Source organism: Schistocerca cancellata, chromosome 8 (assembly GCF_023864275.1).
Source record: "Schistocerca cancellata isolate TAMUIC-IGC-003103 chromosome 8, iqSchCanc2.1, whole genome shotgun sequence".
NCBI lineage: Eukaryota > Metazoa > Arthropoda > Insecta > Orthoptera > Acrididae > Schistocerca > Schistocerca cancellata.
Window position 1 is genome coordinate 365,070,609 of NC_064633.1, and position 19,339 is coordinate 365,089,947.

The 19,339-nt window shown below is 40.8% G+C and overlaps 1 protein-coding gene across 2 annotated transcripts in view; it reads right to left on the reverse strand.

The window, feature by feature from the left end:
• Positions 1-19,339, reverse strand: part of LOC126094801 (NAD-dependent protein deacetylase Sirt6) — an 82,571-nt gene that overhangs the window by 27,162 nt on the left and 36,070 nt on the right. For both annotated transcript variants that reach the window (XM_049909369.1, XM_049909367.1), the window contains exons 3-4: positions 15,187-15,305; positions 1,397-1,691 (exon numbers count right to left, since the gene is read on the reverse strand). In XM_049909369.1, the coding sequence (XP_049765326.1) occupies positions 1,397-1,691; positions 15,187-15,283 (392 nt within the window). In that variant the 5' untranslated portion in view covers positions 15,284-15,305. The remainder of the gene's footprint in view (positions 1-1,396; positions 1,692-15,186; positions 15,306-19,339) is intronic.

Here is a 19,339-nt window from a genome sequence, read left to right on the forward strand (position 1 = left end):
GTTTAATGAGCATATTTCCAAAATTACCAACAATGCATCATAAAGGTTGCACAAAAGGTGCATGTCAATCTCAGTAACACTCTTGACTTAAGCTTCACAATCTTTAATTCATGGACCCATATTCTCACACCATATCTACAAGAGACACAAATTAGACAGATGGTATGGCCAGACTGTTTTCAAATTAAAACTATCTATTTCCAATTTACAATTTTGTGCATCATCTTTGACTTGTTTCTATGCCTATATGACGCGTGGGGTTATGATGTTTACCTAGGAATACATATAGATATCTTATTACCATTCTTATTCTAGTTGTTATATTGTTTAATTTTAAGATTTCTTGATAGGTACTATTTTAGCAGTAAATACACTATGAAAGATCCTTCAAGTTCATGAGATATATTGCTACACTTTTCTTGTATAATTCTCCTTGAGTCACTACTTACGGCAAAAAAACACACTACTGTATCTGCAAATGCAATCAATCCACTTATGTAACTGCTGTCAAAGCTAGCATATTTGCAGCATCTTTTAAATCTCTTGCCTGATTTGACAGGTCTGACCACAATTTAATGACATACCCTTACTGCAGTTCTTGACTGTTCTAATTCCGCCCATGTTAAAATCACAACAGCTTTGAGTTTCAAAAGCAGCTGATCCTTCTTTGTAATTGGAAAATAAGTCACAATTACTACTGTCAGTTCAGCAACCTTTCCACACACGCAAAAAGTGATTCCCAATATCCCACACAAAAAAGCATTGGTATTCTCGTTACTGTCAAACATTTCTACTCTATGACGGTTTCCGCACTTTTCTACTATGAGAATATTTGATTTAATAATCATCACCATCATCATTATATTTTATTTAACAAGTTCAACAAAATATAACAATTTTTATTTTTGGCCAAATTTTATCAACCGAGAACAACTTGCTATTGATTCTTATTTAATTTGAGAAACCCATATACACAATTTATGACATCGCTTAGTTAATAAATATTTTTTAAAGGAAGATTTTGTTTGTTGTCAGTATGCAGCAGAGACTGAGATTAGGTTAACTTATTTGCTACAGAGTTGTATAGAGAACAGAATCTTCAAACTAAAATAAAGTAGTGCATCAGTTATTTCATTTCTTCTAAATTGATGTACCATTTGTAACAGTTCTTTTGTAAAATATTAACTATGTTACTACAAACGTTATCACCTTATGGTCATTGAAAATGATAGATATCACCACTAATACTACATAAAAAATATCACACATATAACACCAGAAACAGATAAGGGGCCAATGACTATCAACACAATTTAAACTGTAAGCACTTCTATTAAACTTTGATAAATTTCTAAATTTAAAGCAACCTCAGGTGTTCATGAAACAACAATCTTACCAAGAGTGATAGTCAGCGAGTGCCAACTCGTCATCTGGCAGGCCATGCTCCCAATCAAGAATTGTGTCACGCATTTGTCCACGACAAATGCGCCCACCTCTTCCCCATTTGCAATCTCTTCCAGACTTCTTCTGGCCTACAGTAGCACTAGGGGCAGCAAGGACAACCTGACGTTCACATCTATCACATCGTTCCACAAAAACATTTCCATGTAGCTCAGATATGTGGGAACGTGGCAAACCCGATCGCATGTGTAGCCCATCAATATTCTGGCTCACCACATATGATATCTTCCCTGTGGAGAAAGATCAACATATTTTCACTATATTACATTTATGCATGCTGAAAAAAAGAGGAGAAAAAGAAAATGAAGGCAGACAAATTCTAAAAATAATCTTCAGAGAACTTATCTACATCACATCAGCCTTTCAGGCCATGATGGGTAATTCTATAGGACACACAATATTTGTACAAGAGCAGGCAAGATGATACACACAATGGTGTCAACATCTTAAAAATAAGCAGGATCTCAAATAAAAGAAAACTATGGTTTTATCCTAAGGGGATATGTAGTTAGTGAAGCCTCTCTCTCATTGGAAAAACACACTGTCATTAGTGGCTCATTGCTGTATTCCTGGGAAAACATTGATAAAACTTAGCTGCGGCAAAGCTTTTATAATACAAATGATAACAGAACCCAACACACAAAACAGAGTGACATCTCAAATAAAATAATAGCCTGGGCATACATGAACTGCAAGCTCAACTGTTGGCTATAGCACGTATACAGGACAACACAGTCCAATATGAAACTGCAAACACACACGGATAGCAAAAATATTTGCATGCATTATGGCAACTTTTTTTTAACAATAGGTTATAGTTTGAGGTCTACTGATGAAAGCATGCCAGTCGAGATGCAGAAAGCAAAATCAGATCACCCAGAAAGTAAAGAAACTTTGACTGTCAAAATTTTAACAGTAAATTGCAGTATAATTTGTGAAAAAGGTCTTACATTTACAGCATTCCAGGAAAGTACTCATGCTGAAATTATTCTCAGAACTGAGTGCTGGCTGAAACCTGAGGTAGAAAACTCATATATATTTAGCAAGACATGGAATGTATCCTGAAAAGACAGATTAGATGCCATAGGAGGGCAATTGACAAAAATATTGTGTCTATTGAAGTCAAAATTAAGTCAGACAGTAAAGTTATCTAGATGCAAGTAAGAGGCCTAGGTGAACTGGAGTCAATTAACGGATGTTTTTACTGGCCACCCAACTCTGCCATTACAGTTTCAAAATCATTCAATGAAAGTCTACACTCAGTAGCACAGAAATACCCAGATAGTGCAGTATTAGTTGGAAGCAACTTTAACCTACAGGGTAGAGAATTACTGTCTATGGATTTACTGCAGGTGGTACAGATGGACGATTTGTGAAATAGTTTTGAACACATTTTCGAAAACTGTTTTGAGCAGCAAGTTCAACAGCCCACATGCAATGGAAATATTTCAGACCTTGTAGCTGCAAACAGGCCTGACCAGTATAGAGACAGAGATTAGTGATCATGGTATCATTGCAACAAGAAATCCGTAAGACTACTCGTATAAGTATTTTTGCTAGAAAGAGCAGATAAGCAATTGTTAATATCTCACTTAGACAGTGAATTTACATAATTTACTTCCAATATGATGGATGTAGAGGAATTATGGGCAAAGTTTAAACAGATTGTAAATTGTGTTCTGGGACCTGTGTGCCCCGTAAGTGGATTAAGGACAGAAGAGACCCACTTTGGTCTAATAACAAAATTTCGAAAATGATGATGAAGCAACTGTTGCAATCTAGCTTCAAAAGAGAACTCTCGAATGACAATAGGCAAAAGTTAATAGAAATTCATGTACCTTTGAGAAGACTGATGTGTGAGGCTTACAACAGCTATCACCATACCATCGCAAAGGATATAGCTGAGAACCAGAGAAAATCTGGTCCTACATAAAATTTTTAAGTGTGTTGAAGGCTTCTATCCATTCACTCGATAACCAATCTGCTGTGGCAGTAGAAGAGAGCAAAAGGAAATATGAAGTTTTAAATTTTACATTTAAGAAATCATTCCTGCAGGAGAATCATACAAACATACTGTCATTTGACCATTGCACAGACTCCCGTATGGAGGACACAGTAATAGGGATAGAGAAGCAACTGAAAGTGTTGAAAACAAATAAGTGACCAGGTCTGGATAAAATACCAATTCAATTTTACAGAGAGTACTCTATGGCGTTTGCCCCTTACGTAGCTTGCATTTATCATGAATTTAGTGCTCAGTGCAAGGTCCCAAGTGACAGAAAAAAGTGCAGATGTTCTTGTATGTAAGAAGGGCAAAAGAATGAACCTAGGAAATTGCAGACCAATATCCTTAACATTGGTTCCCAGCAGAATTCTTGAATATATTCTGAGTTTGAATACAATACATTTTCTTGGGATGGAAGAGCTTCCGTCCACAAATCAGCACGGATATAGAAAGCGCCATTCATGTGAAATTCAGCTTGCCATTTTCTCACACGGTATCCTGCAGCACTCTGTGGATGAAGGGCAACAGGCATATTCCAGATTTCTAGATTTCCAGAGAGCATTTGCCATGGTGCCCCACTGCAGACTCTTCATGAAGATACAATATGGATTAGGTTCTCAGATATATGAGTGGCTCTAAGGCTTCTTAAATAATGAACCCAGATATGTTATCCTCAACATCAAGTTTTCATCAGAGACAAGGGTATCGTCAGGAGTACCCCAGGGAAATTAACTGATAGTTTCGATAAACCCGTGAGTACTACGGTAATGCTTCGTGAACTAAAATGGGAATACCTGGAGGCTTTTCATTACACAATATTGAGAAAATTTAGAGAACTGGCAGTTGAAGCTGACTGTAGTATGATTAAACTGCCACCAATATACATTTCATGGAAGAACCACGAAGATAAGAGAAATGAGACAATCTTTCCCCTCATTTCATTGACATATGGAACAGGAAAGGAAATGACTCTTAGTGGTACAAGGTACCCTCGCCATGCACAATAAGGTGGCTTGCAGAATACACTCCTGGAAATTGAAATAAGAACACCGTGAATTCATTGTCCCAGGAAGGGGAAACTTTATTGACACATTCCTGGGGTCAGATACATCACATGATCACACTGACAGAACCACAGGCACATAGACACAGGCAACAGAGCATGCACAATGTCGGCACTAGTACAGTGTATATCCACCTTTCGCAGCAATGCAGGCTGCTATTCTCCCATGGAGACGATCGTAGAGATGCTGGATGTCGTCCTGTGGAACGGCTTGCCATACCATTTCCACCTGGCGCCTCAGTTGGACCAGCGTTCGTGCTGGACGTGCAGACCGCGTGAGACGACGCTTCATCCAGTCCCAAACATACTCAATGGGGGACAGATCCGGAGATCTTGCTGGCCAGGGTAGTTGACTTACACCTTCTAGAGCACGTTGGGTGGCACGGGATACATGCGGACGTGCATTGTCCTGTTGGAACAGCAAGTTCCCTTGCCGGTCTAGGAATGGTAGAACGATGGGTTCGATGACGGTTTGGATGTACCGTGCACTATTCAGTGTCCCCTCGACGATCACCAGTGGTGTACGGCCAGTGTAGGAGATCGCTCCCCACACCATGACGCCGGGTGTTGGCCCTGTGTGCTTCGGTCGTATGCAGTCCTGATTGTGGCGCTCACCTGCACGGCGCCAAACACGCATACGACCATCATTGGCACCAAGGCAGAAGCGACTCTCATCGCTGAAGACGACACGTCTCCATTCGTCCCTCCATTCATGCCTGTCGCGACACCACTGGAGGCGGGCTGCACGATGTTGGGGCGTGAGCGGAAGACGGCCTAACGGTGTGCGGGACCGTAGCCCAGCTTCGTGGAGACGGTTGCGAATGGTCCTCGCCGATACCCCAGGAGCAACAGTGTTCCTAATTTGCTGGGAAGTGGCGGTGCGGTCCCCTACGGCACTGCACAGGATCCTACGGTCTTGGCGTGCATCCGTGCGTCGCTGCGGTCCGGTCCCAGGTCGACGGGCACGTGCACCTTCCGCCGACCACTGGCGACAACACCGATGTACTGTGGAGACCTCACACCCCACGTGTTGAGCAATTCGGCGGTACGTCCACCCAGCCTCCCGCATGCCCACTATACGCCCTCGCTCAAAGTCCGTCAACTGCACATACGGTTCACGTCCACGCTGTCGCAGCATGCTACCAGTGTTAAAGACTGCGATGGAGCTCCGTATGCCACGGCAAACTGGCTGACACTGACGGTGGCGGTGCACAAATGCTGCGCAGCTACCGCCATTCGACGGCCAACACCGCGGTTCCTGGTGTGTCCGCTGTGCCGTGCGTGTGATCATTGCTTGTACAGCCCTCTCGCAGTGTCCGGAGCAAGTATGGTGGGTCTGACACACCGGTGTCAATGTGTTCTTTTTTCCATTTCCAGGAGTGTATGTCCGGATGGTTATAAAGTGCAACTATTCATGGAGGTCCAGCCTGGACTGTAATTATCGTATGGCAGCAAAACTTGGCAGATATGCTAATGCATGAGTATGAACCAATTTCCGCTGGACAAAAACTTTAGTTTCAATTGTGGTGACCAGCTGCATATCTAGCACTATACACTGTTTATATGATGGTATGACGTCCACGCTGTCAATTGACAAGCCATAATGTGGGTGAGCAATGTAGCTATCAAGAAGACAGACCATGCACTGTTAGTGAAACTGTTTTATGTGAATGGCAGCAATTATAGAGGAAAGCATCCAATTCTGGTGGAAGTTACTGACGCGGTTGCTGTAGCTGTCACGAAGCATGTGCCCCGGACAGAGCTAGTGATTGTGCAGTGTCACAAGAACTGTCCATCCCATTGTCAACAGGACATAAAGTTTTACAGTCTATTTTACAACGGTACTCATACAAGACCCAAACGGTGCAGTAACTGAAAACTCATGATCCACAGCAACATTCTGAATTTGCCCTTCGGTTTCTGGCAGGGATTGAAGTTGATGGCATGTGGCCAGGCAATATTGTATGGAGTTATCTGGCACGTTTTACACTACAGGGTGCAGAGAATACACAGACCTGTTGGATTTAGGGTACTGTTGAACCATGTATTAAGCATGAAGAGCCACTACCCTCAACTTATGTGGCTGCGTGGTGTGGATTCGCAAGCACCTTTATTCTTGTCTGTTCTTCTTTGAAGACACCCAGAGGGACTGCCAGGTGCACCGTGGCATCTGCATGTTACTGAGACCTTGTGCAGCATGTGACTCCTGCTTTCTAAGTACACAACTGTGTGGAAACCACTGTTTTCATGCAAAATGGGGCAATTACTCATGTTGCTCACCCAGTGAAAAATCTACTTAATGCAACCTTCCATGAACGTGTTACCTCCACAGGTTTTCCAAATGCAAGGCCTGCAAGATAATTTGAACTGAATTCACATGACATTTGGCTCTGGGTATACCTAAAAGAAGATGGTTACCAGGGACATATTTTGGTCTCTACCTGATATGAAGGCCAGTATTCAGTAACACATTGCTTAGATTCCACTGGAACTGCTGGAAGCAACTGCTGATCACACCGTTTTGCAGATGCAGCATTTCGTTGATGTCTCCGGTACTCATATTGAGCAAATTGTGTAAGTGGAAGGTAATAATAATATCAACATAATGCCTTTCTCAGTTATTTGACATTTTCTGCCCATGTCCCATGCCTAATTCATGACATTTGAAAACATTTCTATACATCTTTTTTGCATTCACAGTGCCAGATTTTCACCTGGTGACCAAAATTGGAACCATTTTTTTTCTGGTGTAAATCAGTCTCGCATTAATCCACTACAATATCTACCAAGTTTCACTGCCATATGATAATTACTGCCCAAGCTGGACCTCTATGAGTAGCTGCACTTTAATTATAACCACCTAGTATGTACATGTAGATGCAGATGTGCTTGAGGATGAAGGAATGTTACGATTTAACGTCCCATTGATGATGAGCCAATATGATAAATGGATGTAAATAACATACAGAGTAGGATGGGTAAGAAAACTGGCTCCCCCCTCCCCCACCACCAAAGGAACAATCCCAACATTTACCTCAACCATGGAAACCTACATGTGGATGATCTGAGGGATATCTGAACACTTTTTCTACTGAAAGTGCTTCCAATGTCTTAACATGGCAACAGGTTGACACACACACACACATCTACAATTATATAAATACTCAGCAAATTGCTGTATAGCAGCAGAGTGTACATCAAGTCATTATTTCTCTCTCACTTTCTTATTCCACTGATGAACAGACTTTGGGAAAAATGACTGTATCCCAATATAGACACCATAATCTCTCTTCAGTTGTTCTTGTGTTTCTTCTGCTAAATGTAAAACGGAGAACTGAGAAGAGTAAAGTGCTCAAATGTTGCTTCTCTAAACGTTTATAACAGCCTTTCGTGAAAACATCCATAGTCTTCCTTTAAAGAATTGCCATGTAACATCACTGAGGATCTATGTAGCATTCTTGTTTTGGCTGAAATGATGGGTACAAATCTAGCAGTATGTCTATGCATGCCTTTGGTCCCTCTTTTTAATATAACCTGAACATTCTGCAAATTTAAGGCAAGCTACTAGTCACTACACTCTTGCACATATGACAGCTGCCCCACCACCACCACCACCCACAACACAACACACCATGGGGGAAGAGGGGGCCTCTAGTAGACCCACAATTAAACAACTCTGGGGAAATGTCACATATGACCTACAACAAGTCCTTCTCAATACTTGTCATCTGGATTCATCTTCCCCTCCCCCAAACTGGCAACCCCCATAATTCCACCTTTTACCTGCTTTCAACATTAACCTCATTCATCTCCTTACTGGCACCAAAGTTCATGTCCAGTCACTCACAGACAAGACTGGAACTGTAGTTGAGGGTAGCAAAGAAAAGCAAAAATGCTCAACTCTGTTTACAAATGTTCTTTTACGAAAAGGAAACCAGGAGTATTGCTCCATCTTAATCATCATACCACTGAAAAGTTACATATTATAGCCTGCATCACCTAGGAAGGCATTTCTGCGCATAGAGGCAGAGCGATAGGGAAGTGTGGAGGGGATGAAGTCTGTGCATGTGTGGCAGCAGAGAGCATTCAAACAAAAGTCCGCTTTGCTGGACTGTGTTACTACAGACAACAATCAGGTTCATTTTCTTATGGTACATCGTATTATACGCTCAAATCTACGACGGGAATAATACATTTTAAAACCGATTTCAATCAACTGCCTACATGAGGAAGTCTTTCTTTATGTCTCTATGTTGCCTTTACTGCTCCACAGCTACAGCACATGACGTTGGAAGGTGAGACCAGCTGACACGCCTTTGTACAGACGTCAAGTGCAATTTTTCTGAAATCGATGATAATCTAACGGCAAGATCCTGAAAACTGGTTGCTATAATAGTTGTTTATTGCAATTTGATTTGTATTATAAGTAAAAATGTAATACGCAATAAAATTAACTTCACATTCAAACTAAAATCATTACATTTGCTTGACAACTGCTTCTACTCTATGTATTTTTTTTTAAAATGTGTATAATGCTAGTATGGGGGTATGTCTGACTGTAGTTAAATGTAAATCATTGTACATAAAAAAGAATTACTGGCAACAAAGACTAGTTAAAAAGACACTCATTAAAACTGTCACTATGCGGTTTTTTTTTTTTTTTTTTTTTTTTTTTTTTTTTTTTTTTTTTTTTTTTTTTTTGCTGTCAATGGGTGCTGTGAGTGTGAACAAACTCTTTCGACATTACAGCAAGAGGCCACATAGATGATCAACTGAACAAGCAAATAATTAACCATCTTCTGTGAATAACTTGAGGGAATGCTGACCGATAACACTGAAAACCACCAATATCTCAACTTGTTGGAATATTGGAGTTTTTGACAAATTTATCTGGACACATTCTCGCGAGTAATTAGAGCATACAACATGCTGGGAAACGCTTAACTCCTCCTTGGGCAATATGTTGAACATTACAGTCTGCAAACTTCATAGGATACAAATTCCTAATCAATAAAGTCTAAGAAGTTCTCATATGCTATGTATACAGTTGATATGTTGACAAACAGTTTTCAAAACATGAGTCTTTAAAACCTAAAAATATTATTACTTTACTTTGTTCCAATGTCTATATAGTGATATCATTGTCACTGCTCTCTGAGTCCATGTTCTAACCATTTGATTCTAAATGTAAGATGATAGGTTCAAGGCTTATATTCATCTTCACTTCACTGTCAAAGTCTTCTTTCTGCAGCTTTTCAGCGTGCCGCCCACACTGTGCCCATACTGAAGGAGGGATGTTAATTGCTTCATGCAAATTAATTCAGTGTCTTATCTCGAATGTTTTGTTTTCCCCCCTCACATAGCCCGTAACCTGCACCCAAATTAACTCTATAGGATTATACTGACAATGAAACATGTGTAAATACAAAACTGTGTGACCACATTCACGTGCAAGAAAGTCAACTTTGTATTTTCTGTTGCGTGACTTGCAGAAATTAACAAGCTGCACAAGTTAGGCAAGAGTCTGGCTTGTATTGCATGGAATATCTTTATTTTTAAAACAGATTACAATACCAGCTTTCCTAATGGGCTCCGTGTTTTCTTGCTAACATCATGGTAATTACAATGACCGACTTCCAGACAAGATATGGCATGAACTGCTCAGTGAACCACTTTCTGAAATTGAAAACTTTCATTTCTGAATGGTAGTCACTGCTGGTTTTCTTAAAACTAATAAAAAGTCACTCTCAAGAACGAAACCAGAAGAAAAGCCAGCATGAAGAATAAGTATCCCAGAACCTTTTCCTATGGGAGCTTTAAAGCTGCTAGTACCAGCACTCATTTTCCAGCAGGTATTTATGGAATTATTCTAATTCACTCACGTTTCATCTAATACAGTGTTCAACTAATGGCTTCTCTTGTATAGTGCATCTTTATAAGAGTAGTTGTTCGTGTGTCACCTATGTGACTTCTTTCAATCAAAAACACCCTTCTTACCATATTTGAAGCCAATGTCTTTCTAGATTCTTTGCACTGATGAAATGCTACCTTTCACACATAACTATAACAAGTGTTTGTGGTGTCGGTTATTCACTACTTACATAGTCCTACATTTCAAACAAGGAGCAGTTTACAATATTGTAGTCAAAACCATTCATTCGTGATGCAAGTTTCTTGTGATTTCAGTGCTTTCCAAAAGACACAAAACCAAATTTTGCTGAAGTTTCTACAGCTCTGACACCTTTGTTTATTATTCTCTGTACAGGTCTCTTGCCAACACATAGGTTTGAGGTTTTTATTGCTTCTTCAAAATAACAAAAACAGGAGTCCCAGTTTCAGTTTCACGTGTGAATAAGTTATAAATGCAGTAAATAAACTTTCCTGCCTGCTGGTGAAGCACTTAATTTTAATCGCCGTCACAAGGCATTTATTTGTATATCACACTAAAACATTTACAGATACACAATCACAGTTGTACTGCTACACAAAAGTAACATTGACATCTGAATGAATAATTCGGTCAGTCTGTTAAAGCTGTATTTTGCGAAACACAGCAACAGCCCAGTGTGCGGCAGAGGGATTCTTGCAGTCCAGTTGTAGCTCATGGCCAACCGTTCAGAAAGAGATTGATTCTTATTGGATGCACATAGTGGTTGAAAATAGGCTGTTTTCCTACATGATGTAAACTACAGTGTCAGTGGCATTGAGAAACAGCTGAAATTGTTAAAATTGAACAAAGCCCCAGACCCAGATGGAATCCCCATCAGATTCTATACCCAATTTGCAACTGAGTTAGCCCCCCTGTTAACTATAATCTATCATAGATCCATCAAACAAAGAAACTGTCCTCACTAGTTGGAAGAAAGCACATATCACACCTATCTATAAGAGTAGGAGAAGTGATCCTCAAAACTAACATCCAATATCCTTGACACAGATTTGTTGTAGAATCTTAGAACACATTCTGAGCTCAAACACAATGAGGTATCTTGAATAGAACAACCTCCTCCATGACAACCAGCATGGATTTCGAAAACATAGATCATGTGAAACCCAACTTGCACCTTTCTCACATGACATCTGAAAGCCATGAATCATGGCAATAAGGTAGATGCAGTATTCTCGATTTCTGAAAAGCATTGGACTCAGCACCACACCTGCACTTATTATCAAACGCACGATACCATGGCGTACATAGAGACAGGGGTGGCAAGTTATCTTGGACATCCCATGGAACTGTGTTAGATCCCTTGCTGTTCATGTTGTATATTAGTCATTGTGCGAACAATATTAACAGTAAACTCATATGATGCAGTTTCCTACAGTGAAGTACAGTCTGAACGAAGATATAAAAACATTCAACTGCACCTTGCTAAGATTTCACAGTGGTTCAATTACTGGCAGCTTGCTCTCAATGACTAAAAATGTAAAACTGTGCACTTCACAAAATGAAAAAAAAGTGTCCTATGATATAATATTAGTGAGTCACAGCTGGAATCTGTAAACTCATAAAAATATTTAGGTGTATCACTTGGTAGGGACATTAAATGGAAAGATGAAATACGTTCAGTTATGGTTAAAGCAGGTATCAGACTTTGGTTTATTGCAATGCAATCAGCCTACAAACGAGACTGCTTACAAATCACTCATGTAACCAGCCTAGAATATTTCTCAAGTGCAAGGGACCTGTGCCACATAGGACTAGCAGGAGGTATTGAACATATACAGCGAGGGGCAGCACAAAAGGTAACAGGTTTGTCTGACCCATGGGAGGGTGTCAACTAAATGCTGAAAGAACTGAAACTGCTAGACTATTGAGAATAGACTGAAACTATCCCAAGAAGGTCTGCTACCTAAGTTTCAAGAACCAGCTTTAAATGATGCCTCTTAAAATTTACTACAACTCTCTACATATCACTCCCATAGTGACAATCAGTATAAGATTAGTTTAATTACGGTACACACAGAGGCATTTAAAGAATCATTTTCCCTGCCTCCAGATGCAAAAGGAATGGGAAAAAGTCCTAATAACTGGTATAGTGGGACATACCCTCTGCCGTGCACTTCACAGTGGTTCACAGAGTATAGGTGTAGATGCAATTGTAGATATAGCTGGGTACAATGTTTCCCGAGCGAGATCCTCTGCCTTAACTGACCAGCACTTCCAATTAATTGTCTACTGTCTTCCTTCCAATATCCAAGACTCTCATCACTTTCTCCACTGCCTCTCCACAGTTCCTACCCTTGTTAACACCAGACTTGTTACTTGCCACTGTGTGTGCTTTGTCCCTGTACACCAACATGTCTCATTCCCATGGCCAGCACTTCCTCTATAAGAACCCTGCTGATACCAAACCCACCTGTCTAATCCATCTGATTAAGTAAATTTGACCCATTATTATTTTTTTTGTTTGAAGGCCAAGTCTACAAACAAATCTGTGGAACTGCAACAAATACTTACAGGACACCGTTCTACACTAACTTGTTTCTGGGCTGCCTAAGAGGAATCTTCTCAGCACCAAAAACCCTTGTCTGGTGTAGATTAACCAACTTCATGATCTCAACCTATGACAAAGAGAGCTCAGTTCTTTCTTTCACAACCTCCCAATTCAGCAACCAACCTTCCTGGATGTTGATTTCCATCTCTCAGATGACCTCCATAAAAAGCTCCATTTATATCAAATGGACTGAGTATGAATGGTGCCTCCATTTTTTATCAGTCACCTGTTTTCTGTTAATAGATAAGAGAACACAAATCTGCAGTGGGAAGGGGGATTTAGCAAAATGTGCTGATGACATTGTCCAAGCCTTTACAGAAAGACAATATGTTGCCTAATTTCCTGCACCATTTCTTCCATTGTCCAAAGTAGTAATGCATCACCCATACAACCTATGCAATATCTTCATTATTATGCCACTGTCAAATCTGCACCACCTGTGAAAGACTCAGATGCAATACCTGCCCTATGCAATCACACACTACCTTCAATCCCAGTCCAGCAACAGGCATTTCCTGTCAGCCAGTTTATATACCAAGTGTGCTGCAGTTACTGTGCAACATATTACAGGGGAATGACAAATAACAAGCAGTCTACTACAAGCACGAATGGCCTCTGCCAAATTTTGTATAACTGCATACTTTACCAACCAGTTATTGAGTAGGCTGAATACCACAACACCAATAGTTGCTTCAGTAGCCATACAATAATCCCCACCCCCAAGCATCAGAGTAGATGGGAACTGTTCCGCCAACAAATTACTTGCTCTCATACATTCCCTGGCCTAACCTCCACTAGCCCCTTCTCTCTCTCTCTTATGCTTGCCGTCCACTTACCCTTCCTATCATTTTCCACACCATTCCTCCTTTTTATGAATCTTGTACCTACATGTCCCCCTATGTGTGCTCTGAATTGTATATTTTCCACGCATTTTTTTTTCTACTGCTACTCAGCCCCCCCCCCCCCCTCTCTCTCTCTCTCTCTCTCTCTCTCTCTCTCTCTCTCTCTCTGTGTGTGTGTGTGTGTGTGTGTGTGTGTGTGTGTGTGTGTGTTGGGGGGGGGGGGGGGCGCTTAAAGTAGAAACAAATTGGTAGCTTGAAAGCTAGTAACATCTCTATGCTATCATATTTTTCTATGTGCTAAACTTAGTAAAAAGTGAGTGTTTGCCTGTCCTCATTTTATTGTTTCATTAGTGAAATATCTATTATTGAAGAATAAAATTAGTTAGACATTTTCAATATACTTGTATTTTTAACATGAATCTGTATTCTTTTCTTTTACAACCAGTGTTCGTCTAATTGTGCCGTCTCAATGCATCTTCTTCTAATATATAAGAAATTATCAGCCTCGACTGTGTAATGATACCAACATTTACCTAGGTTTCAGCCCAAGTAATTGAGCCTTCTTCAGAAGATAAACCTGATTCTATTATATGTCTACGAGGGAATGGTCTAAAAATAAAACTAAAACAGCCTGAATACGCGTTGTCACATTTTAAAATTGCAGTACGTAAGTACTAAGTCACCACCAAGACTATGCCCTCGTAGACATATTATAGACTCAGGTTTATCTTCTGAAGAAGGCTCAATTACTTGGGCTGAAACCTAGGTAAAGGTTGGTACCATTCCTGCAATCGAGGCTGATAATTTCTTACATATTAGATTATCACAATTGCTGACTGGACTGCAATGTTGAAAATACTAACATCTCCTTCTCATGGATTGATTCAAAGCTTCAGCAATTTAGCATCTTATTTTATTTCTCTAACCTCAATGGTGCTCGGTGACTCTCCTGATACCATTCAGTTTATTTTATTTGTATTCTGACAAACCATTTTATTTAATAATGTAAAATAACAGAATCCCAGGTGCATCACAAATAATCGAAAAAATGTGACATTGATATGGAAAAGAAATACTGTTCTTATCTGAATTCAATGAGCAAATCACAACCACCACAAATGCAAAAAGAAGTATTTACACAGTAAGAAACACATTTTAAATCACATGTAAATGGTTAAATTGGTGAATTTTATAAAACATGTACATCAGCAGTCAATTAATAAATTTCCATTTACAACATATTTTTAGAATAAATAAATTTATAAAACAGAAGGTAGTCTGCATGCAAGGACTAAATGTATTTGGTATATACACCACCTGCCTCTGCTAACTTCACAAGTGCCATATGAGTCTTAGTTGGTATGGCATCTTTGAAAGAGATATCTTTCTCAGGCTTCAGACCTTTTGCTTCCATTGTCCACACTCCCTTAGGCCCCCTATAATAGCAAATAGTCAACTTATATTAAAAGTTCTATATATCTTAAATAAATGAAGGAAGAGAATGGGATGGATGCACAAGAGTAGTACAGCTATCTATTGTGAAGTCAAAGTACAACTGTATCATGATATTAGCATGGAGATTATGATGTACCAGTAGCCCAAATGTGTGATTTATTTAATTTAAAAACACAAAATGTTTTGGGAAGACATGACAACATTTTCACCGACTGGGCATAATGGCATAATATTTTCTTTCAGTAACTTCATAATGGGATCATGTCTTTCCAAAACATGTCATGTTTTTAAGATAAATGAATCACACATTTGGAAAACTTGTGCATCATAGTATCTGTACTGAGAGTAGTAGAGAACTGAACAAAAGCGAAATGTCACAAAGTACAGAAATATTTTTAATGATTCAAGATACTTGTGTTTACTTCATTGAATTTGAATAAAAAATTACGTATGAAGTAAAATACAGTATTCCAGGAACGAGAAACCTTATGCTTTCTAACATCTGATATTTTCATTCATCTTATCACATCTTTCTTCATTTCCATTAAAGAAACACCATATATACAATTCTTTGCTCCCAGGCAGATGATAAGCTGAACTAGAATCAATACTGCCATGCTGATAATACGGACAATCACTAAAATTATTTAATTGGATAGATGCTGAAGCTATGAGCACCAGCAGAAATGCAACCACCCGTGCTGAGGTAGACAAATAAAGTGGGTCCAACTGCTCTAAATCTATACACTGAGCAGCACAGCTTTGTCATGGATAATGTCAACTCATCATCAAATGTTGCATGTGCTGGTCCTCATTAGTCAGTCACAAAAGTTGCTCATATTTTTTTGCAGCCCATGGAAGTAACAACTCAACTGCTTTCTACCACAATGCCAGAAACCACTGTCTACAATATGTCTTGTGTTTGTAAACTCTCATCACCAGTTTTGTAAAGACCTCGTCGCTACAGCTGTGGAGGCCGAGTTTGTGAAATAGCTTCTGGTGCAGTACATCACTAACACAATTTCTCCCTGCTACTATTACACATCTGTGCCCCAGGGGCAGGTAACACGATAGGAGAACAGAGGTTCTACAACCCTCCTACAAATTAATAACAAAGTCACACAAATGAGTTAAAAAGGTTTGCTTATCTTTGTGACTTGCTGAATGATTAAGTCTGCAACACTGCTTGTAATATAACACAAAAAAGGCCCTCAATGGCTAAGTGCAAATAATCATAGGTCATTGTCACAGTACGTAGCAAATGCAATTTATAACGACTGTCTGGTCACTTCTAAGAGTTCACTAAACGACGTTCCTGTTGTGACTCGCCGATCATTCAAAGTGCCGCAGCGCAATTATGCGTGTCCTCTACATGCGGCGCTGTCTGCCAGCCATGCAGCAGCTGTGCCACCTAAGCGGCCAGCCAAGCAGCGGCCGCTAGACTTGGACTCAGTGCTCATTCGAATGTTACAGTGTTCACATGTATTGCTTGTCAACTTGCTCTGTGACTTATATGTGTTGTGTCCTTCTGAAATATATGTGTTCAACTTGATGTTATAAAAATTGGCGATGAGGTAGTGGATTCTTCCTTTTCACCGTTGACCCACAGGTTTCCATGGCTACTGTCGAGCAACTATTGCAAGGTCTCATTGAACAGCAAACGCTTCTAACATCGGCAATTCGCGATTTCGTAGCGGCACCAAATGCAGGGCGTTTCTCATCATTGTCTATACCTCCTTTTCCTCCTTACGACGAGACGGCGGAAGACTGGTCTGATTACGAAAAACGTCTTCGACAGCACTTCTTGGCATTTCATGTCGCGGACGAACAAACATGCAAGTCTCTGTTCCTTTCCTGGATTTCACCTCAAATGTATCGGTTGTTGTTGCAATTGGCTCCTTTGAAAGACCCTGTGTCTTTGTCCTTTGCTGAAATGTGCTCACTTCTGTCTGTCTATTTTCAAAAGCAAACGCATGTGGTAGCCTCTCGTGTTGCCTTTTATCATTGTCAAAAACAACTGCATCAATCCTATCGCGCTTGGGCTGCTGAACTTCATGGCCTCAGTCAAAAGTGTCAATTTATTACTGACGTTCACAAAGAATCCTATGCTGATTCCATGGTACGGGATGCTATTATCCGGTCGGCGCCTGACAAAGAAGTTCGGCAACATACCCTTCAGTTGGCAAATCCGACTCCAGATGAAATCCTCTCCATCGCGCAGTCTTTTGAAATTTCTCGCGCCACTGGGGTGCAAATAGAGGCGTGGGGTGATGTCGGGGAAATACAACCTCTGTGCGCTGTTGACGGCGCGTGCGGCGTGTCCTCGCCGGCCGACGTGACCGCAGTGCGCTCCCACGCGCAGCCTCGGCCTAACCGTAAACAACCCTCTAAGAAACTGCAGCAAAACCCCTAGCAACTGCTGGCCGAAGTGGCCGTGCGGTTAAAGGCGCCGCAGTCTGGAACCGCAAGACTGCTACGGTCGCAGGTTCCAATCCTGCCTCGGGCATGGATGTTTGTGATGTCCTTAGGTTAGTTAGGTTTAACTAGTTCTAAGTTCTAGGGGACTAATGACCTCAGCAGTTGAGTCCCATAGTGCTCAGAGCCATTTGAACCCTAGCAACTTCCTTCATGTCCGCAGTGTTTTACGAAACATTCATGCGAGGATTGTCCCCAAAGTTGGGCTGTGTGTCACAATTGCAAAAAGAAAGGTCATGTGTCTTCCATTTGCAAATCCGACCGCATATATGATGTTCATGAACATGGCGCTGATTCTGATTCTGTGTTGTCTGTCAATTACAACACTTCTTTCCTTTCAGGGAAGTTATTCCTCACTGTCCAAATCCTTGGTCGAGATGTTCGCATGCAGGTGGATACCTGTTCTGCTGCCATTATAATTAATTCTCAGACGTATCATCAGTTGGGTTCTCCACTCCTGTCACCTGTCACTCGGCAATTACGGACGTACAATAAACAGAAGATTTCTGTCTTGGGACAATTTAATGCTGAGGTATCTTACAAATCCGTCGTTCGCACTGTTCCCATATTTGTGGTTGACCAGAGCAACGCAGAAAATCTTTTTGGTTTCGATGCCTTTCTCATTTTTGGGTTCTCCATAGGTGACTCTATCAATATCATCTCTGATGCTATTCCTTATGCTCAATTGGATTCCTTGTCGATGACATTTTTGTCCCGTTTTTCTCCTGGGTTAGGCCGTGCAAACGAATTTGAAGCTCATATCACGCTCAAACCCACTGCTCGGCCTAAGTTTTTTCGGGTTCGGCCCATTCCTGTGGCCCTTTCTGATCGGGTAAAACGGGAGCTGGATCATCTCACTACTTCAGGGGTCTTGCTTCCTGTCACTTCCAGTGAGTGGTCCTCTCCTGTCGTTGTCGTTGCTAAGCCAAATGATGATATTCGTCTCTGTGATGATTTCAAAGCCACTGTAAATGCTCAGTGCCTCATCGACACTTATCCTATGCCCCGACCTGAAGAACTGTTCACTACCCTTGCTGGAGGCCAGTATTTTCCTAAAACTGACCTGTCAGAAGCTTATCATCAACTTCCTCTCGATGTTGCTTCCCGGCAGTTTCTGGTCCTTAACACGCCTTTTGGCCTCTATCAATACCAACGCTTGCCATTCGGGGTTGCTAGCGCCCCTGCTCTCTTTCAGCAATTCTTGGAACAATTACTGCTCCCTGTCCCTGGGTGTATCAATTACATGGACGACATTTTTGTCACTGGCTCCACCACTGAAGAACAACTACAAAAGCTCCACACACTTTTTCATGTCTTACAGACTGCCGGTCTTAAGTGTAATCTTCAGAAATCACAATTTTTTCAGGCATCTATCACGTATTTGGGGTTTCAACTCTCTCGGGATGGTATTCGTCTGCTTCAGCAAACTGTCGCTGCGATTGATGCCCTTCCTCGACCTACATCTGTTAAGGAACTGCAGGCATTCTTGGGGAAAATAGCATACTATCACAAGTTTTTACCATCTGCGGCTTCGGTGGCT